At 43.6% G+C, this 22,291-nt stretch overlaps 2 protein-coding genes across 3 annotated transcripts in view; one reads left to right on the forward strand and one right to left on the reverse strand.

Annotated features, from left to right (window-relative positions):
- ALDH5A1 (aldehyde dehydrogenase 5 family member A1) overlaps positions 1-8,926 on the reverse strand; it is a 29,489-nt gene extending 20,563 nt beyond the window's left edge. The window contains exons 1-3 of the mRNA XM_072945585.1: positions 8,299-8,926; positions 1,268-1,351; positions 299-469 (exon numbers count right to left, since the gene is read on the reverse strand). Coding sequence (XP_072801686.1) covers positions 299-469; positions 1,268-1,351; positions 8,299-8,610 — 567 coding nt within the window. The 5' untranslated portion in view covers positions 8,611-8,926. The remainder of the gene's footprint in view (positions 1-298; positions 470-1,267; positions 1,352-8,298) is intronic.
- A 4,344-nt stretch (positions 8,927-13,270) lies between these two features.
- GPLD1 (glycosylphosphatidylinositol specific phospholipase D1) overlaps positions 13,271-22,291 on the forward strand; it is a 45,482-nt gene continuing 36,461 nt past the window's right edge. The window contains exons 1-2 of one of the 2 annotated variants that reach the window (XM_006198678.4): positions 13,271-13,769; positions 16,373-16,428. In XM_006198678.4, the coding sequence (XP_006198740.2) occupies positions 13,673-13,769; positions 16,373-16,428 (153 nt within the window). In that variant the 5' untranslated portion in view covers positions 13,271-13,672. The remainder of the gene's footprint in view (positions 13,770-16,372; positions 16,429-22,291) is intronic. The other variant, XM_015234625.3, reaches the window with a different exon arrangement.

The following is a 22,291-nucleotide window of genomic DNA, read 5'->3' on the forward strand; positions in this document are numbered from 1 at the left end:
TACCAGAAAAACTTTTTAGATGTACTAGGCAGTGCCAAGAAGCCTTTATGCCAAGTCAGAAAAGCCCCCTGGGTCCTCCTGTGGGTCCTCCCCCTTCTGCAGGCATTAGATAACACGGCTGCCCAGTGGCCACCACCACACCTCCCATTACCACTGAGGAAGGACCAGGAAGCACACCTCCGCATCCAGCAATGGCATCGGGAAACGGAGAACAAGTGATGAAGCTAACAGGATGGGCACAGCTGCTCAAGCTCCACTCATCCTCTTCCCCTAGGATCTTGCTGATCCTGCCACGTACCGGGGTGATGACTGCGGCCACACCGAGGGGCTGCTTGAGTACCAGAGCCCGCCTATCTTTTGCCGGGGTACAGATAATGTCTCCGTAAATGCGGCGGGCTTCCTCTGAAAACCACTCCAGGAAATTGGCAGAATAGAGAATTTCTCCCTGTGCTTCTTTCAGCGGTTTTCCCTAAATTAAATCAGAAAAGGACACTTTCATCACCTTCTTATAATAAAGCATGATTCTGCATTTCTAAATACTTCAAGGCTGCAAGCAGAGTAGAAAAGTTTCCCATTACAAAACCCACCGGGTAGTTGAGAAATTTCTAACCTCAGTGTGAGTCTTGGAAAGCAGAATTACAAATAGTGATGGAAGGATGTCTGCCAGGCCACCCTGAATCACAACTGAGCGTCATTTGCATTCTCAATATGTTTACAATGAGGAGGAGACAGCAAGAACTGCCTCTCCTAATTTTTTTTCTTCTAATCTCTTCTCAATGTTGTGACTTGTGATGCAATTTGTTAGAGCAACCAAAAAAAAAAAAAACCTGATACCTTTTAAAATGTACAAAAACCACATAAAAAACAACCAAAACATTGAAAAAAACTGCATTGATGAAAAAGCAGTATTCACATAGTTCCCTCAAAATCTACCTCTCACATACTATGTTTTTCTTTTTTAAAAAATTTAAGTATAGTCAGTTTACAATGTTGTATTAATTTCTGGTGTACAGCATAGTGTTTCAGTTATACTTGGATACTATTAAAGAGTAAATTAGAAAATATAAGTTTTGCTTTAGCAAACGTGAGTGCCTGACTTAGGAAAAGTCTGTGCCATACACAAGACTCAGCTGATCTGATCATTAGGCAAGGAATTGACGTTGTTTTTAGCTACAGAAAACCACTGACTGTTAGAGGCTTCCCCAAGCTTTAGTCTAAGAACTACTGGACAGTTTCTTCGGGTAGCAAGTTAGAACCCTGAACTTACACTTTCAGCTGTAATTATCTTGGCAAGGTCATCCTTATTTTGTATCATTAAATCGTACCACTTTCGAAGTAAAGAACTCCTCTCCTGAAAAAGAAACGGAAAAAGAAATAGTGAAGAGACAAGTATAAGAGAGGCTATTAAATAATCTTCAATTTCCTACAGTATCTATTGTGTGGTCTCATTCTTGGGGGACACACACTGACCTTTCTTTTTCTTAAAATCGAGATATAGTTGACATACAACAGTATATTCATTTGGAATGTACAGACATTTCTTTGATATGTAATAACAAAGATCCAATTTCAAGTAGCATCGAACAGGGCGTACTAAGTCATAAATTGTAAAACAGAAAAAAGTTTCATGGAGCAGGTATTATTGTTTATGGTAAATATGAATAACTTTAATTTCACCACACAAAGGTGTATTTCCCTATTTTTAAACAAACTTATTTTTAATTGCAGTAAAATACACATAACATAAAATTTAACATCTTTTTTTATTGAAGTATAATCAGTTTACAATGTTGTGTCAATTTCTGGTATACAGTACGGTGATTCAGTCACACATAGACATACATATATTCCTTTTCACTATTGGTTACTACAAGATATTGAATATAGTTCCCTGTGCTATACAGTAGAAACTTGTTGTTTCTCTATTTTATATATAGTAGTTAGTATCTTCAAATCTCGAACTTCCAATTTATCCCTTCCCACTCCTTTTCCCCTGTGGTAACCATAAGTTTGTTTTCTATGTCTGTGAGTCTGTTTCTGTTTTGTAAGTAAGTTCATTTGTGGTTTTTTTTTTTTAAGATTCCACATATAAGTGATATTATATGGTATTTTTCTTTCTCTTTCTGGCATCACTTAGTATGACAATCTCCAGGTCCATCCATGTTGTTGCAAATGGCATTATTTTATCATTTTTATGGGTGAGTAGTATTCCATTGTCTATATATATATATATATATCACATCTTCTTTATCCAGTCATCTGTCGATGGACATTAAGGCTGCTTCCATGTCTTGGTTATTGTAAGTAGTGCTGCTATGAACACTGAGGTTCAGGTATCTTTTCAAATTAGTTTTTGTCTTTTCCAGATGTATACTCAGGAGTGGGGTTGCTGGATCATATGGTAAGTCTATTTTAATTTTTTTAAGGAATCTCCATACTGTCTTCCATAATGGCTAGACCAAACTATATTCCCAGCAACAGTGTGGGAGGGTTCCCTTTTCTCCACACTCTCTCCAGCATTTATCATTCGTGGACTTTTCAATGACGGCCGTTCTGATTGGTGTGAGGTGATACCTCATTGTAGTTTTGATTTGTATTCTGATAATTAACGATATTGAGCATAACATTTAACACCTTAATCACTTTTAAGTGTGCAGTTCAGTGGCCTTGAGTACATTCACATTGTTGTGCGACCATCACCACCATCCATCTCCAGAACGCTTTTCATCTTGCAAAAACTGAAACTCTGTCCCTATTAAACAATAACTCTCCATGCTCCCCAGCCTCTGACAATCACCATCCTACTTTCAGTCTCTAAGAATCTGACTACTCTAGGTAGTTTATATAGACAGACTCATACAACCTTTGTCGTTTTGTGACTGGCGTATTTCACTCAACACAATGTCCTCAAGTACAGTTGTTTATTTTAATGACTTATTGGCAAGTTGAATTTGTCCCACAGACTGGGGTGGACATTGTGGGGTGTGTGAGGCATAAGAAAGGGTTTTTATACACTTAGGAAGAGGGCCCAAGCACAACACTGTGGATGTACTTAATGCCACCAAACTGTACACTTGCAGATGGCTAAAATGGTAAATGTCATGTTATGTCCATTTCACCCTAATTTTTAAAAATTTCCAAAGAGGACAAAAGAATAGATTGGATTATTAACTATACTATGGAAGACAAGGTTTCCTTAAAAAAATTTTTAAAGGAATTTATTTATATAAAATCATAAAAAAAAAAGGGGGCCCAGAGAGTCAGGTCAACTAGGCCACACAGAAACGCTCTAAAGGATGATGTGCCCCGGGGGCTCCAGCCTCCTGCATCTGAACAGGTGCATCTGAAGCAAAGAAAAACCTTTTGTTTATTCTTCCTGCCTGGAAAGGTTGCCCATGGCAACGAGCAAACCTGGTTTGTCATCCCCTCATTCTAATCCGTTCAGCAGGCATGAGATTTAAACTGTTTTCTCGTTCCACTCACGAGAAGAGAGCCGAGACTGTGTAAACCCCACTAACCACCTTGCTCTGGGTTCTTTCCCTTCCTTATTTTGGACACAGTAACAAGCTTCGTTACCTTAGCCCTCAAGGGTGTTGTTGAGATGAAGCCTTCTAAATCTCAATCCCCCAGAAAAGAGACACCAACAACCCTTAAATTAAATAACTACAGTAATTTCACTTTGCTGACTCTCACTGTGCAATACCGGTTCAGAATCTGATGACTGTGGGCCCATGTGCTGTGGCTTATTCTGGAGGAGAAATGAAAGACTAAAATCTAGGAGGCCCAGCTTAGAGAAAGAAATTAAACATGAGGAAATGGTGCTGCGAGGACTTCAGCACCATCCGCAGTCTGAGAGAGAAAGAGAAGAAGGTGGAGCAGCGTGAGCACTGTGAGGACAGGAAGCAGACTCTACTTGCTGGCGGAGCACACAACGTCCAGGCCGCACACGGACACCAGCAGAGGCAGCGACTCACCCTTCGTGTGTGCAGCCCATGTGAGGGGTTAGCTGTGTCTTCCCAAAAAAGGCATGTTGGTGTCCCAATCTCCACTACCTCAGAATGTGACCTTCTTTGGAGATGGGGGGGTGTCTTTTTTTTTTTAATATATAAATCTTAAACTTTATTTTGGCAGACTTGTTTTTTATAGGCATTGGTTTAAAATCATTACTTTTCAGAAATGATACTTTGAAAAGCAAAAAATGCAAAGGTTTAATACTTTCTTTTACTTCAAATATGCATAGTAATGACCCAGGAATAACAATTCTGCATTTTTTACCAGTTAAGAGCAAACAGATCTAGAGAATGGGAGCCTAAAACGTCTCCCTTATACATTCCGAAACTGCTGGGTGAGGCTGGCTTCTCTCTTGGTTCCAGGACCCTAGGGTGAGGGGACCACGTAGTCCTCCCCATGTGTGTGTGGGGTTGGCGGGGTGGGAGTGGGGGGAGGGGATGGGGTCTTGACAGAGATAATCACGTTCAAGTGAGGTCATGAGGGTGGGCCCTAATCTAATCTGACTGGTGTCCTTCTAAAACAAGGAGATGTGCACACAGAAAGAAACACGCACAGAGGGCGGATGTTGAGAAGGGACACAGGGAGAAGACGGACATCTGTGAATCAAGGAGAGGGGCCTGGGACAGATCCTGTGCTCAGAGCCACAGGAGGACCCAACCCTGCTGACATCTTATTTTAGCCTTGTTGCCCCCGAACACAGACGATAAACTTCTTTAAACCACCAATTTGTGGTACCAGCCCCAGGAAACCCCTACAGCCTTTGTAGGGAGCTGAGTGTGCAGGCTCAAATTGGGGTCCTGGGAGGCTCATGGGAGATGGAGTCACGTGGGGTTCAAATCCCAGATCCTCCAGTTAAGCAAGAGAAGTGACAGATGACGAACGAGAAGCCGCTGTCAGCCAGTCTCCTCATCCGGAGCCGGTTCCAGTACCTCCCTTCCGGGGCCCTTGAAAGGACTAAACAAAACACACGTGAGGTACAAGAACAGTACTCAGCTGTGGCAGGCACAATCCTGGTCCTCAAAGACGCCCTCATCCTAATCCCTGGAACCTGTGAATATGCTACTTTATAAGGCAAAGGGCCCGCCGATGTGATCAAGTTAAGGATCTCCAGGTGAGGAGAGGATCTTGCGTTATTCAGGTGGGCCCAATGTCAAGGACCCTATAAGAGAGGCAGGACCTGGCGCAGGCAGAGAAGGTGATGCGATGCCGGAAGCAGAGGTCGGAGTGATGTGGGACCTCTGACCAGGGAATGCCGGAGGCCTCTAGAAACTGGAACAGGCAAGGAAACAGCGAAGGAATGCAGCCCTGCGAACCCGCTTTGGACTTCCGACCTCCAGAACCGTAAGAGTAAATCTTGCTGTGTTACATCCCTAAGCAGGGGTAATGCGTCCCGGCAACCGCAGGAAACTGACGCCTTAGCGTCTAAGGCGGTCAAGAGATAGCAGCTCCCTTCCATCCCGGAATTCCTCTGAGTTCACGAGGTGGGGAAGGGGGTCATAAAACATGTGAAAACAAAGATGTGAGGCGGTGCGAAAGGTGTCAGGGGGAGTGCGGGACAAGGTATGGACCGCTACGGGTTCAGAGATGGGGGAATGATGGAAAGCTGTGTGGTCTAACAGGCTCACCGGCGGACATAATACACGAGAGAGGCCCCATGAATGGTTGATGTGAATGGGCCTAGAGAAGGAAGGGGTTGAGGGGAAGCTGGGGAGCGGGGGGAGCAGGGGAGTGAGCAGTAAGGCCTGGGAGCAAGAGAGCTGCTTACAAGCTGCGTTTGTGCCCCGCCATCCAAGCTGCAGAGGGGGAGCCGGTTTCCTAGGGAAACTCGATCCCGCCTCCTCCTTAGTAAGGTACCAGAGAAGACCCAAGCTCTTCTAAGACACATGCTGACTTCACATCAATGTTCAAGGGTCGGAGCCATTAGGATGGGAGGTGTGAACTGAACAGCAGGGGACGGTGCCTGTAGCAGGGACAGGTCCCAACACCAGCCCAGCGCTACAAATCACCACTGAACCGGAGATGTGGCTGGAAGAGCTCCTGGACACCGGTAACACCCGCCCACGGCAGGCAGACGCTAGGGGCCTTCGTGGGGTCCCAAGATGACTCCAGAGGCCCCAGGGGTCATCCTTGATGCTCTCCCTTCCCGTGAACTCATTCCCCATGGCTGTAAATGCACACGTGTGACTCCCACACTTTTAAGCTCCAGGCCCAAGTAGTCAATTGCCTACCTGACAGCCTCACTTGAGTATCTAACAGACATCTCAGACTCGGCGTGTTCAAAGCTGAGCTCCGACTTCTCACCCCAGTGCTGCTCCTCTCACACCCTCACCCATCTCAGTAGATGATCACTCCTTCCTTCCAGGGGCTCTGGCCAAAAGCCCTGGGGTCATTGTTGAGTTCTGTCTTTCTCTCACTTTGTCTGTAATAATCCATCAGGGAATCCAGTTGCCTCTACCTTCAAAATACATCCTTTATCAGAACACTCCTAACCACCTCCACGGCTACCACTCTAGTTCAAGCCGTCCTCATCTCCCACCTGAATAGCCTCCTGACTGTCTCTGGGCTCCTACCACAGCCCCTCCTGCAATCTATCCTCAGCACTGTGGCCAGAGCATCCTTCCACAGTGCAAGCTAGAGATCTCTGCTTCGGCCCTGAAATGGAACCCTGCCTCGTTCTAAGTAGAACCCCACCTGGTCCTTAGAATGTCTATATGCCCGCTCCATCCAGCTGCGGGTTCCATTGTCTATGACCTCCGCCTGTGACCTGTTCCCTTTGTCAGCCCACTCTGCTCACAGGCCTCCTTGCTGTTCTTCAAATGCGTCATGCGTGCACCTGACTCAGGATTTTTGCTCCAGCTGAACTCCATGGCCGCCTTTGGTCTTTGCATCTCTTCCTCAGTGAGGCCTACCCTGATGTTAGAGTCTGAGTGTCTCCCCCAAATTCAAGTAACCCCCAGCACCTCAGAATGTGACTGCACTGGAAGAGAGGGTCCTGAAGGAGGTTATTAAGGTTAAGTGAAGTCATAAGGGAGGGTCTTAACGACTCCAGGATGACTGGTGTCTTGACCAGAAGGGATTAGGGCACCTCCAGGTAGAGGGGAGACCGTGTGAAAATAGGGGGAAAATGACCATCTACAAACCAAGGAGGGACAGGCCTCAGAAGAAACCAACTCTGCTGATACCTTGATCTTGGATTTCTAGCTTCCAGAACTGTGAGACAAGAAATTTCTTTTATTCTAGCCACCTGGTCTGTGGTACTTGGTTACAGCAGCCCTAGCAAACTAATACCCCGGCCCACATTGCTAACACTGCATCTGGCCCCTGATCCTCTTAGCCAGCTCTGCCTCTCTTCCCTCATAGCATTCGTCACTTGTCACATACTTACTTGTTTAGACACATCTCATTTATAAATTAGATCTCCCCTCTGCTCCTCAACCCCAAGTGAACTCCACGAGGGCAGGAATCTTTTCTTGACTGCTGTATTCCAAGCACCTCCACCAGCGCATGGCATATAGCAGGTGCTCAGAAAATATCTGACAGATGAATGAATGTTAAGACTCCCTGGGTGCTTAGACCTCATTGCTGGCTGTGCATCTTCCTTCAGAGGGAGGATGCTGAAGGATAGGGTAGAAGATGACATTGCTGGGCTAGCTCCAGGTGTCACATAATAAATGGAGGAAGAAAATCTCTAAGTTTTTACTCTTTCTCACACATCCCCAACCCTGCACCCCCAGATCTCCAGAGTTCTCTTTGTCAGTTAACAGCACCTCTTTATTCAGACCCCAGACCTGGAGAATGGTCCCGGACTTGTCCCTTCCCCTGCACAAAGCCCAGTTCTTTCCACAGTTCACTCCACTGCCGAGTTCGTGACTCCAGCCCGGGCACTCACTACCAGCCTCCTCGTGGACCCCTGCAGCCGCCTCTGGCATGGTCTCCCAGCAGCCAGGGAGGTACTTCAGATGCTCTGAAGAGTCACGTGCTCTCACCTCCCCGCCCCCTCCCATCTACTTGTTCACCATACACCTGACTCCCTTGTAATGACATGTTCACTTTTCTGCCTCCCCTACTGGACAGTTGATGAGTCTTGGGGGCGGTCCGTGTTCCTAACGCCTGGCACAGTGCTTGGCACAAAGCCCACGCTCCAAACTTATTTGTTGATCATCTCTTTTCTTGTTACTATGACTTTCTGCACGGTGTATCCCAGAGCACTGGGGGAGGGGGGAGGAGACGGAGATGGTTTCACTAGGGGGCAAAACCCAAAGCCCCCCGGACCCGGCGCGCACTCACCTTGGCCGAGACCCCCCTCCAGCTGCAGAAAGCCTCGTAGGCGGCGCGCACGGCGGCGCGGGCCTCCGCCACCCCGCAGTCGGCCACCAAGCCCAGCTCGGCGCCGCTGGCCGGGTCGTGCACGGGGAAGGTGGCGGGGACCGAGAGCCAGCGGCCGCCCACGAAGCTGTCGGTGCGCAGCAGCGCCGAGGAAAGGCCGGCCGGGCCCCCGGCGTAGCCGCGGATCGGGGCCCGGCGGCGGAGACGGCGGCCCAGAGGCGCGGGCGGGAGGTGCGGGGCCAGGCAGCTGCGCAGCCGAAAGCAGGTCGCCATGGCCGCGGCGGCGGCGGCGGCGGCGGCGGCAGGAAGCAAGCGAGGGAGTGCGCGCACCCGAGCGCAGGGATCGAGGCCGCGGCGGGGACACGCCGGGTGGCGGCGGACGCGGGCTGAAGGTGGCAGAGACGCCGAGCAGCGCCCTCTCCCCGCGCCCTTCGCGCTGCACGGCTGCGCAGACTCGGGACCTTGACCCTGAGGGCCGGGAGACTTGGCTCCCTGAGAGACCTGGGAAGGGTCGCGGGGAGATCACCGGTGGACTGCTGTCACCTTTCCCCCTCTCATCTGTCTGTAATCGTTCCTTGGCCCCTCAACTGCTGCAGAGAACCTCTCTCTCCCCACCATCCATCCCCCCAAACCAGCATCCTCTTGCCCTGGAATTTATGCTTGGTCCATGGATGCGCTGGTGTCTGCCCCGGCATCTAAGGACGTGATCACGATTCTTTATCTCCGCAGCTCCCGCTCACTTTGGACTTGGTTTGAGCGTTGTTTGAGGGCGCGCAGTGTGGTCCAGCGTTGTGCTGCCTGGGTGCTTTTCTGGGTGTGAATCTGGGTATTCTCTCCATTAATTGGTAGCAGGGGTGTCGATGTATAACAGCGCCTTTGGAGACAAACAGACTTGGAGCCAAACTCAGAATCTGTTGTTGACAAGCTGTGTGACCTTCGATAAATTATTCAACCTCAGTCAGTCCTGTCTTTCATAGGGTGGAATACCTACCCCATAGGTTTGTTGTAAGATAATGTATGATGCTCAGTACAGTTGTTGAATAGATTCAGCACACTGCTCAAAGCCATGCTAGCTGCCCGAGGTCAACACTAGGAAGATGAAAGTTAGGTCACCGGCTTGTCAATGGGACTGTTTGTCAGGATATCACAGTTAGACTGCCTAAAACTCCGGAAGCAATAGGGAAGCATCTGCTTTAATGAGGATAAAAATAAAAGTGGCAGGCCTCTGCTCGGAATTTGTGGATTCAAATGAAGCATAACTATGCACTGATTTAGGACAACTAGTCTCAAAAAAACTCCCCTTCTGTATTTCTACTGAGTTGAGGGTCTCTTGCTGGCTTCTGTGTAGCCTGTGGACTCTTCACCTTTTTTTTTTTTAGAGGATTGGATTTTTATTTGTAAAAGGCCAAGGCAGTACTTTGCATTTTGACTGGTTTTTGCTGAGTCACTGTCACTCAGTCTTGAGTCTTGAATCTGGCAGAAATGGGGACGGCGGAGTTTAATCTTTTGTGTGAGTGGTTTCACTTTTTGGTTCTGTATTCTATTGAAGGAATGAGGGGAGAGAGGCAGTCCTGATGGAGACAGCCCCCGGTTGGGTATCACTCTCAGGACAGGGGAGCTGGCGTGTTTCCATCTACCGCCGGTAGAGGGAGCTCTATGGATAGCTGATTTATACGGGTTTAGGGAAATCTGTTCTATCCAGCAACCTGAGGCCCAGAGAAGTGAAGTTGCCTATGGCTACCTCCCTTGATACAAAATTAGACAGGTTTTATTTCTAACGGTGCCCACTCCCTTTCCTGGCTGACTTCTCAGTCAGGCACAGTAGGTAAAATGTCTAGTCCTCAGAGTACTTTTAGGGGCACACAAAAAAGTTTAATTTCTTCTAAAATCAGAAGAAAAAATAAACTTTTATGTTGGCTACTAAATTAATCTTTATACCAATGCAGATGTAAATTGTGATTTTTTTCAAAAACTTCTGTTTTTATGAAGGAAGGGACCCACCAAGGCAAAAGTGCCTAATAGGGTGTAGGAAATTCATCGAGTGTTGTCATCTGTGTCGGTCCTGTCCCCCACGTGCCCCCCCCTTCTGTGCCCTTGGCAAGCTCCCATTCGGAGCAGGAACAATTACCTCCTTGTTCCTGTCTTGCTTCTAGATTGCCCTGATCCACCCCCCCCCCCAGCTGGCCAGCTGTGCTCACCAGGGCTCCTAAGGATAAGACCACCAGGTGATGGGGACCTTCCTTCTTTTCTCCTTGGCTTGCCCTTGTCCTGAGAATCCCACCTCCTAATCTTCACCCTTCTCCATCCTCTCCCCCATTGGCTATAAGGGAACTCTGGTGACCACAACATATTAGACTTGTGTAGAAGTGAGTTGAAATTGTTTGTTTTATCTCAAAAGTTTCTGGACCTTAAAACTGAATCTCATTTATCTACACAAGGAGACCCACCTTCACTTCAAAAGCCCCACCCAGTGTTGCTTTATACACGAATCTAAATTGTTGTAAAAGATGCATTGCTGAATACCTGAGCGTGATTTTCTTTTTTTAAATTCACTAAGGAAAATAGTTACTTAGAAATCTAAGGTGAACCTTTTAGAAAGGGAAATTTTCTTTTTAATGACAATAGAATGATCATTTGGTAATTTCTTACTGAGAAGCATGTTTACCTCTCAACTGATGCCTCTGTTTCCAGAAAGTTCGAAGTGGTAGACTCATGCTATCTATTTTATAACAAAGCCACCTGTATTAGGAAAGAGGGGGTGGGGTGGAAAGAAAAATAATTCCATACACTTCTTATTTGTCAGACAGTTTTCTTAATATTGGCAGCAGTACGTTAACTTTCCTTTAAAAGTCATGTCTTTGTTTTCATAGTTATTGTGAACGAAAATACTGCAATGTGAGTGAAATACTGCAACCATATCAGTAAACAAAGAATGCTGAAACCAAGTCATCAGCGGCTGCCGCCACCCCCCAGTGGGGACAGGCCTGCAGCCCAGCCTCTGCAGCCACTCACAATGGTGCCCTCTGAGCGGACTCAGAATAAGAAAGGACAGGATACTGGCCCTAGATAGCTAGGTGCCTGTCAAAGGAATGAATTCAGTGAGCCCAAATGTTTGCTTCCTCCCATACATAGAAAAGCACTAAATTCTTTAACTTGAGATGCCTGGTTTTCTTTAGATAACAAGCAATCTTTTGTTGTTCCAACTACCTGGTCTTTGTTGTAAAGCTCCTATATAACCTAGCTCCTCCCCTACCTCTTCAGAGCAGTCCCTCAGAGCGATTTGAGAGGCTGTCATCCTGGCTCGAGTCCTCCCTCCAAATAAAACATAACTTTTAACTTTTAGGCTGCACGTTTATTTTAGTCAGCATTATAAAAGTAACACAAACTTCATAAAAGCTCAAGCAAGTATTGTCCTATAAAGGCTCTATTTCATAACTGTCACACTATTCTGCCTAAGCAAAGAATTCCCTCCTATTTTACGCACATAAAATTAAGTCCTTCTGAACCTTAAACACACCAAAAAAATGTATAGAATGAGAAATCTGGGATTCATATTGCTTAGTTACTGAACCCTGAACCCAGTTCCTTCTTTGGTGCTTTTTGGATGGGTTAGTTTTATGAAATGTGGTTTGTTTTAGATGACATTAGGACACAATTAGACTGTTTTCAGGCAGTGTTATATTTTCCCTGTCGACCCTTTGAATCATCTTACTGTTATTCACTGAATACTCCCAGATGCTCTGGGCTTACAGAGCCCTAAGTTATAATCACCACCATCTCACCTGCAGGCTCTGGAAAGCCCAGAGTGAGAGGGGAACAAACTCCATGGCCTCTGGTGGCCAGAAGGGTCATGGAAACCTGCACACATTTTGTGGATGGCGAGGACTGAAGGACATGGGGAGGGCATGCTCTGTCTGGGGCCAGGGGGCTGCTGGCTTCTCAGCTTCAGCTGATTGTCCTATCATATGTCAGTTCATGAAGCAGTTCTTTGTTGTTGTTTTTAAAGAAAGCTAGAAATATAGATTTCTATGAGGACTTTTTCCCATAAAAAAGAGTTGACCTAAGTTTATAAAACATCCTATTAGCCAAACAAAACACACTAGATTATGGCCTCTGACCTAGGAACAGTCAGAAGCAGCTGGGTTGAGGGAGGGCTGGGGGCTTCCTTTCCTCGGGGCTTTGCAGGTGGCAGAGCTAGAGTTACAGAGGAAACTTGGCAAACGCCTAAGGGTCTCAGATCATCCTGTCTTCTATCCTTCTCTTCCATTTGGCTACCCTGAGAGCGAATACCGTGCCCTCCCACTCTTTTAGGCTCTCCTTCCTTGCTTTTAATGTGTAAATACACATAATTGGAGCTTTCAGATCACCACTTCTTTGAAGAGTTTAACCTAACTTTTCCCATGGATTAAGTACTATAGATTGGATGCGTGTTATCAGGTGTATTCTGAGCCAAGCATTTTCCAAATCCTTCCTTCTTGGTCCGCAATCTTTCTCTTCCTAGTCACCCCACCTTGAAAGTGGAACCAGCATCTTTGCTTGGGCTGCGGGAACCTGGCCGTGCAGCAGGCTCGGGGTAAGCCCTGTAAGAGCAGCCAAGATAGTAGGACCAGGAGTGGTTGCTGTTGTGTAATCCCATGCAAGTGTCATTATCTGTTGCCAAACACTGAAAGAGAAGCCGGTTCCAGCTGATCATCATAAAAGCTTTCCCAGCGCTTGTGACTTCAGAGGCCGAGGAATCAGGGCAACCTGATGTATGTGGGAAGATGCATGCGCGATCAGCTCTTGCAAGGTGAGGTGGCCAATATGTTGACTCAGTACAAACAGGTGAGCCTTTTTGGGGGAGAGGGAGGAGTAATTAGGTTTGTTTATTTATATGGAGGTAGTGGGGATTGAACCCAGGACCTCGTACATGCTAACTAAGCAGGCACTCTACCATTGAGCTATACCCTCCCTACTCTTTTGTTTTCTAAGAAGCAAAGGATATTTGGAGACAGCTTGACTTGTGTCTCCATCCAAATTTCACGTTACAAAGAAACCCAGAGGACACTTGGGGCGGAAGACGGCAATGCTTCTACCCAGAGGCATTTCGATTTCAGTTGATTGCTTTTTTTTTTTCCTCTCCCGGGTGGAGTTTGTTTGCTGTTCTGGTGAAGTTAAACCGTAGTTAAACAGTTGACTTCACTGGGAAATGATATTATTTTGAAATGAGGCTGGGTTTCCCGTGTCAGTGACGGGCTGAGAGGGCAAGCAGCTGGTCCGGGCCGGGCTTTCGCACTCCCTGCGGCCGCGGCTCCGAGCCTCTCCCGCCACCATAGGCGTAGTGAGTAGTGAGAGCATGTCTGCTTTCAGATTCTGGTCCGGACTGCTGCTGGCGCTGGGCTCCCTCTGCCCGACAGGATCACCGTGTGGCATTTCTACGCACGTAGAAATAGGTAAGTGCCAGCCCCTAGTCATGGCATTAAGGACAACAGATCCATCAGAAATGTTAAGGGGGAGGATTTAAAGTCATCGGGTGTATTGATAACGAGTTCCCCCGCGGCACTTGCACTGAGCGGCCCGAGGGCGAGGGGGAGTGGGGCGGGGTGGGGAGGCAGCGGAGAGGAGAGAGCCTGGGCTGGGGAATGATGGGCCGGGTGAGTTCAGTGTAGGAGGAGGAAGCCTCTTTAGCCTTTGGGTCTCCGGCCGGCCGTTTCTCTGAGTGGGGAAATAGCGAGGGACTGGATTGACTAGAGGTTCCCATAAAGGAGAAAAACTGATCTAATGGGAGAGGAGAAATATGGGTAGAATATGGTAGGAGCGGGGAATTAAATTTTGTGTTTACATTTACAAGTATGTGTAAAGGACCATGTGTGGCCACGGGAGTGGGTCCCCTCAGTCTTGGCTTTGAAGATGGTTGGCTTCAGGGAAGGCCAGGAAGTAGGGGTGGTCCCTGGCATTAGAGGTGCCCAGCATGATGTCAGGAGTTGGGGAGGACAGGGATAGAGCAAGCTGGTGCCCATGAGCTCAGGGGCGAAGGCTGAATTACCTGGATATAGGTGAGTGGTAGCACAAAAATTTGGTTCTTGGATAAAATGTATTTCTGACGTTTTTTCACTCCTGGAAAATGTGAGCCACTTTGTCATATGATGAGAAATGATTACATTTCATAGCAATATTTCACTTTACTTTTCTAGAAACTTGATATGTTTTTTTTAAGATAAAAACAGTAACAACATTTTATAGTTATGCTGCCTCCAAAAGGTTCAAAGCAGAACAAGATTACAAAGAAAATATGACAATTTATCAGTGTGAAACAGACTTAGATATTCAGCCCTGGTGGGCAAGAACCATAGGATCAAAGAATTGTATGAGTTCAGGGGACACTAGAGGTCACTGGGTCCAGTTCCTTTATTTTACAGATGAGGAAATTGATCCCAGGGAGTTCTCACAGCTAACTTGTTAGTGACCTGGTCTAAAATTACATCTTGACAGCTATTTCAGCTCCTGTAGCTAGAAGGGAGTCAGGAGACTGTAGGAAAGGGAATGGGACCTAGGTTCTAATACCAGCTCTGCTATAAAGTACTTGGGTGCCTCTGAGCAATTCACTTTCTCCCTCCTCTGCAAAATGAGGGAGCTGAACTCCTTAATGAATTCTAAAGTATCTTCCAAGTTTAAGTTCTAGGAAATGGAAATTGCTAAAACTGTAGCAGTGGGCCAAAGAGGAACACTTATCAATGGGAATATTCACATTTTTAATTCTTAGAATTGAAAAATTAGCAAAATAGATTAAATCTAAAAAATTTTTTATTCAGATAATTGCTTGTCTTTCTTCAGGAGGTGCTACAAAAGGTCTTAATAATTAACATTTTATGTTTAATGTATATTAATCTCTGTTAAATGTAAAATAAAACAATAAGCATGTTTATGTGAACATAATTGAAGGCAACTCCTAATCTGCACAGATCGTGAGGGTTTTTATGTAAATTTAGATGATTTCATAAATATCTTGGCTCATGTTTTCACGTCTATAGGGCCTGTGTGGACATTTATGTGAGTTAGTTAATTAGAATTGGCCTCATTCAGTGGTTTGGATCTATAAATTACTGGAATTCTATATACAGGTTATTTGTATGGGCTGTGATCTTGTCTCTTACAGTGTAAGTGCTTATAAGATGGTAGTGGCCATATTTTTGTTGTACAAATTTTAAAAACTGGATATGATTTACAATAGAAACAAGGTATCACCTTTGAATGTCTCTTCACAAGGAGTGTTCATCTTCCTATTGATTCTAAGATTCAGGGTGTGGGTGTGTGTATCTCATGGGTGTGGGCGTGTGCTTGGAGCAGTTGGCGTTTTGAGACTTTCTTGGCCTTCTGAAGTGGTCCAATGATGAAGGAACAGTTGGGGAACATTGGTTCCATCCATGGTTTAGACCCTATATTGTATTTCCTACTTGGGTTTATCTATACCAGTGGGTTGTTGAAGCAAAATATGATGAAAATAAACACTTCTGTTTATTGAGTTCCTGCCACCTGTCATCACTTAGCATTTATTTTCTGTGATTCACTCAACAAACCTGTAAGGTAGAAATTATTTATTTAATTTTATATAGGAACCTGAGGCCTAGAGACATTAACTAACTTACCCCTGGTCATTAGACCTAGTTAAGCAGAAACTTTGAGTCATCATCTAAGTTTGATTTGTATTATGGCAATATAAATATTACATGAATCTAACTGTGGCTCATGAAAATCATGAGTGCAAACTTAATTTTCATTTTCCTCTTTCTTGACAGTTACAACCACAAAATTATATATTTTCCTTTTAAAATGACCTCAGAAGTTCTGTTTTCAATTATAGTTGAACTTAATTGATTAAAAAAAATCTTTTTGTTTGTTTTTTTGGGGGTGGGGAGGTAGTAGTTTTATATATTTATTTTTGATGGAGATACTGGGGATTGAACCCAGAGCCTAATGCATGCTGGGCATGCCCTCTGCCACTGAGCTGTACCCCTCCCCAACAAACTTAATTGATTTTTGTATTTATTTCTTTCAGGACACAGAGCTCTGGAGTTTCTCCACCTTCAGGTTGGGAGTATTAACTACAAAGAGGTAAAAAGTTTGGGGTTGTTTTTTTTTTTTTTTTCTTTTATTTTTGGGTACTAACTTACTCTTGTAGGTGCCAAACAAAGGTCCTAACAGATATTGAAATAGTCATTTTGAGTCATTTGTATGGCTTTATAAAGCATCAGTGTTTTGGGTTCAAAGGTATATGTCCCTTCTAGCACTACTGGAACATATATGTAATAATTTAAATAATGTCATTGAAATATTTTTAATTATGAATAGTTTAAAAATATTTGAGAGAATTTTTTAAAATACTACATCTTATTGATTTTTATAAAGAGAGTCATGCCTGAGATAAGCTGTTTACTTTCTACTTATCTCTGTCTGTGTGTTGTATAAAAATTGCATCACTGTGAGGAGACAGAGTATTTATTCCTAGGTACGCTCTGAGGTGCTCTTTCTGACTTCTACGCCTACTGTATTCTTGGTGAGACTAGCTGATGGTTCACTTTTACTTATCCTCAAATTAGTTGAACCCATTCTCCCCAGTACACTAGATCTAGTTCTGTAGCTAAATAATACTTTCTGACAAAGAGGATTCTTAAATACTTACATTTGATAGGAGTTAAATTCCCTCATGACGTCAGAATTGGATCTAATTATTACCAGTGAACCTTGATAATCCAATATGGAAAGCAGGATGGTAAAATAACCGAAATCTATCATAATCCACTTTTACTCATTAGTTTCAACTTCCTTACTCCCCGATTTCACAGGCCCTCTAGGAAAAAAACAGCATTTATATTTGATTGTCATCTTCATTGATCCTGAAAGAAAGTGGGCAGGAAAGAGGAGAAACAAGAATTTGCCTAATTCATGGTGTGAACAATCAGTCCTGAGTGTGTGCAAGTGATTTCTAGTAGGGATGTTCAAGCTCGTATCATTCACTCAATTTAAAACATGTGAAATGAACACATGCTTCCCCTCAGCACTGGTCCTACCTCAAATAGTGAGGTCATCATTGGAAATGGCTGAGTGACCTGAAGACCCACACTTCCCCCCCTTTTTATATACATATATTTTTATTGAAGTATAGTCAATTTACAATGTTGTGTCAGTTTCTGGTGTACAGCATAGTGCTTCAGTCATATAGGAATATACATATATTTGTTTTCATATGCGCTTTCACCATAAGTTACTAAAAGATATTGAATATAGTTCCCAGCACTACACAGTATAAACTTGTTTATCTTTTTTTTTATATATTAGTTAGTATGTGCAAATCTCGAACTCTCAACTTATCCCTTCCCACCCCCTTCCCCTCTGATAACCATAGGTTTGTATTCTATGTCTGTGAGTCTGTTTTTGTTTTGTAAGTAAGTTCGTTTGTCTTTGTTTTTTGTTTTGTTTTGTTTTGTTTTTTAGATTCCACATATAAGTGATATCATATGGTATTTTTCTTTCTCTTTCTGGCTTACTTCACTTACAGTGACATTCTTCAGGTCCATTCATGTTGCTGCAAATGGCATTATTTTATTCTTTTTTATGGCTGAGTAGCATTCCCCTGTGTAAATATACCACAACTTCTTTACCCAGTTATCTGTCGATGGACATTTAGGTTGTTTCCATGTCTTGGCTACTGTAAATAGTGCATGTATCTTTTTGAATTAAGGATCCCTCTGGATATATGCCCAGGAGTGGGACTGCTGGATCATGTGGCCCCCTTTTAACTTATGGAGACAGATAGGGATTACTTTACCTTTTATCATGTTATCATCAAATCCCTTTTCAGAGATTGGTGATCTATTTTATATCTCCGTCTGTGAGCACCTTTGCAGTTTCTCTTTTCTCCCTACTAAAATCGGTTCTTTGGTGATCTCTGCACTCACTGATCCAGTTTGGTGAAAGGATGCAAAGGGGGGTTACCTGAAGGATGCTAGCTGGCTGCGTAAACAGATTCCCACAGTCTGGGAGTATCTTGGCAAGTTCTGCTTATTTAGGGTCTGAGTTTTGTTGGTTCTGGGATTATCTTTGGCTAACACATCCGGAGGTGACTGCATTTTAATGACTTTGACTTACGATAGTCACATTAATAAGAGAATAATGCATAAAGCTGAGAAAGCCAGTGTATTAATTTATCAGAACAGTAAGAATCAAGTGGACCTCACACTGGTGGTCATAACTGCCTGTTATTTACTCTTTCTGCAAGAATAAACAGAATGTGATATGTTAACCAGGAAATCAGAGCAATCATATTTGGTTGGTTGCTGTCCTTGCTGCCCTGCTCCTCCCTCCCTGCCCATGGGGTAGATTTTGCCTTTTCTGATTAAAAAACTAATAGAAGCTCATTATTTAAAAAAAAAAAAAGAAGGAAAAAAGAAAAAAATTCTCAGAGATAACCAATGTTAACATTTTGCTTTAAATCATTCCAGGCATTTTCTCTACATTTATTAGCACTTTCTCTTTTTTTAAAAAGGAAGTTTATACATTATTTTGTAAACTTGCCCTTTTTTTGTCATTTACTATATGAGAGATATAGTCATGTCTGTGTTCATGTTCATATCAATAGAGATCTTCAGAATAACTTTGAACAATTCCATGTTTTCTGTTACCCAGAATGTACCATAATTTATTTAACCAATTACCTATGTTAACTTTTTCTTTTGAAATAATTTAAAACTGATAGAAAAACTGAAAAAAAAAATAGACAATTCCCATATACCTTTTACCCAGTTTGCCCAATTGTTGGTAACTTATCATGTTTGCTTGTTGGTCCTCTGTATACATAATGGTTTTCCCTGAGCCATTTGAGAGTTAGTTGCTGATGTGGTACTCATTATCCTTCACTACATCTTGTATATATTAGTCTCCCCTTATCCACAGGGGATACATTTCAAGACCCTAAGTGGATGCCTGATACCATGGATAGTACTGAACCCCATATATACTCTTTTTTCCTATACGTACTTATGGACCCATGATAAACTTTAATTTATAAATTAGGCACAGTAAGAGAAACAATAGTAGTTAATAATAAAATAGAACAATTATAACAATATACTGTAATAAAGGTTATGTGAATGTGGTCTTTCTATCAAAATGTCTTATTGTACAAATATAATGCCTCTTCCATTTTATCTAAGCACTTATCACACACTGTGGCTGTAACTTTTGCAGTTTGAGGTGCAACAGGAAAACTAGCACATTTTTCCTTCTTCACAGTTTCATGGATGGAAGGTTTGTTCTTACTGTATATCTAGGCAACCTCATCATACATTTTTTTCTTTCTTTATTAAGTCAAGAACTTCCACCTTTTCACATAAAGATAGCACTTTCCAGCTCCTCTTTGGCATCTCCAAATTGCCAGCATCACTACTCATGCACTTTGGGGCATTACTGAGTAAGGTAAGGGCCAGTGTACACAAGCACTGTGATACCTCGACGCTTAGGAGACTAACGGTGGGCTATGCTGGACAAAGGGATGATTTACATCCTGAGTGGACAGAATAGGGTGGTGTGAGATTTCATCATGTTACTCAGAATGGTACCCAAGTTAAAAATTATGAATTGTTTATTTTTGGAATTTTCCATTTAATGTTTTTGGACCACAGGTAACTGAAACCAAGGAAAGCAAAACCATGGATAAGGAGGGACAGATTTCTTTAAAAAAAAAAAAAGCCAAAAAACTCTTTTACATAACCACAGTATAATAATCACAATCAGGAAATCAACATTGAAATAACACTATCACCCAGGCCTCTTATAAATTTCACCAGTTGTCTCAATATTCTTTATGGTTCCAGAACCAATCCAGGAGCATGTGTTGAGCTGTCAGTTCCTTCTGATCTCCTCCAACCTGGAATAGTTCCTCAGGCCTACCTTGTCTTTAATGTCCTTGGTATTTTGAAGACGTGCAGTGCAGTAACTCTGTAGAATGTACCTTCATTTGGTTTTGTCTGATGTTCTTCATGATTAGATTTTGCTGTAGGTTATTTTTGGGCAGAAATATTATAGACCATTGAAGTGACACTGTATTCTTCTCAATGCATTGTATCAGAAAGCACATGATGTCACCTTGTACCATTTCTGATGATGTTAACTTTTATTTCAGCTATTGCATTTTTCAGTTCTATAATTTCCATTCAGTTCTTCTTTGTATCTCCTATTTCTTTGCTGAGAGATTTTTTGTTTGTTTCAAGTGTGTTTGTAATTGTTCACTGTAGTGTTTATGATGGCTGCTTTGAATATTTGTGAGATAATTCAAAAATTTCTGCCATCTCAATGTTGGCAGAACAATAGATCTGTTCAATAGACTATCTTTTTTCATTCCTTTTGATGTCTTTCTGGTTCTTGGTGTGATGAGTGATCTTTGATTTAAACCTGGACATTTTAGGTAGTAGATTATGAGATTCTGGATCTGATTTAAACCTCTTGTTTTAGTTGGTTTCTTTCTATACCACTGTGGTAGGGGAAGGGGTGGAGGAACACTGTTTGCCAACTACCAACTGGTGTTAGAGTTCAAGTTTCCCCACTGGGCCTCCTGATGCCTCCCTGGCGAGGAGGGGTAAGAGTGCCTAACTGCTGTTCCTCACCATGGCCCCTACTGATGTCAGAGGGGTGGGGTGGATGTCCTCATCTCCCCTGGGCTTCTTCTGACCCTTCTCCAAACTGAGGAGAGGGAGAGTTTCCTTGTTACGGCCAGATGGAATCGGGTGCCTGGGCTCTCCTCACGGTCTCCACTGACACCAAAAGGTAGGAATAGGGGGCAGGATGGCAGGGGTGAAAGTCCTTCATTCTTGTTCATTCTTCATCCTTGGCCTCTCTGGCCCCACTCCAGGAGGGAGCTGGGGCACCTCACTGCAGCCTGCTGAGGGGGATGTCTAGGTTCCCTGTGAGATCTTAGCTAGTGGTGGAGAAGAGTAGGGCCACAGACTTTTTCTGTGATGTTTGCATGGAGTAAAGAGGTGATTTCGAAAGAGTTCTCTGTCTTGCTAGGCTGTCTCTTTCTTGGTTCTGTGACTTGAGAGAAGAAGCTTTTATTGTGGCTTTGTTTTGTTTTGTCTATACCCATTGGGGTTTCTAGGTGGCTGGCTTTTCCAATATCCAGTTTGGGACATATGAAACAAAAAGAAAACTCAGAACTCACCACAGTGTTATTCTTCAGGTCCTGAATTTCCTAGCCAATCAGCTTACTTATCTCTACCTTTCAGAGTCCTCTTCTGTTCCTTTTGATTACAGTGCCCAGACTTTTTAGTTGTATTTAGCAGGAGGAATAGGGAAAAGTACATCCACTCCATCTTCCTGGAAGCAGAAGTCCTGTTGGAAGTCCTGTCACTTGGTTAAGATGGTATCTGCCACATTTTTACACTGGAAAGTTAATAAGTATTTTCTACTTTCTATTTAATTAGTAAGTAAGTAGTTTGTGGAGAGATCGATCAAGGTAATGTAAATATCCTATTTCTCATCAAACTTTTAGCATCTATTGATGATTCTTGCCTGAAATAATTATGATGGTGATTGTCAAACTGTTTATCTGATTCCATCATTTCTTCTAAATTTGTTAGGTGACATTCTGCTGTAAGGCAGAGCTTTTCCTTTCTTCCCATTTATCCATGACTTTCTATTGGCATACATTCACAAATTTCTATTTTATTCAGGGGTTTATATCCCATTACTAACATGATTTATCTTGGTGCTCAGATTATCCCAGGTTTCAAGTTGGCTTTTGTCTGTCTCTGTCTGTCTACCTGTTTAAAACCATGAGTTCACATGAAAGTATCTCCAATTCCAATCCATCACCACAAGATCTATTTTAGCCTTCTCTGTGTCCTTAACTCCTTTCTCCAACAGTGAGAAGCCTGGCCTCCATTATTTTCAATATATATTCTTCCATGCTCAATCTCCTTTG

Source organism: Vicugna pacos, chromosome 20 (assembly GCF_048564905.1).
Source record: "Vicugna pacos chromosome 20, VicPac4, whole genome shotgun sequence".
Classification (NCBI taxonomy): Eukaryota; Metazoa; Chordata; class Mammalia; order Artiodactyla; family Camelidae; genus Vicugna; species Vicugna pacos.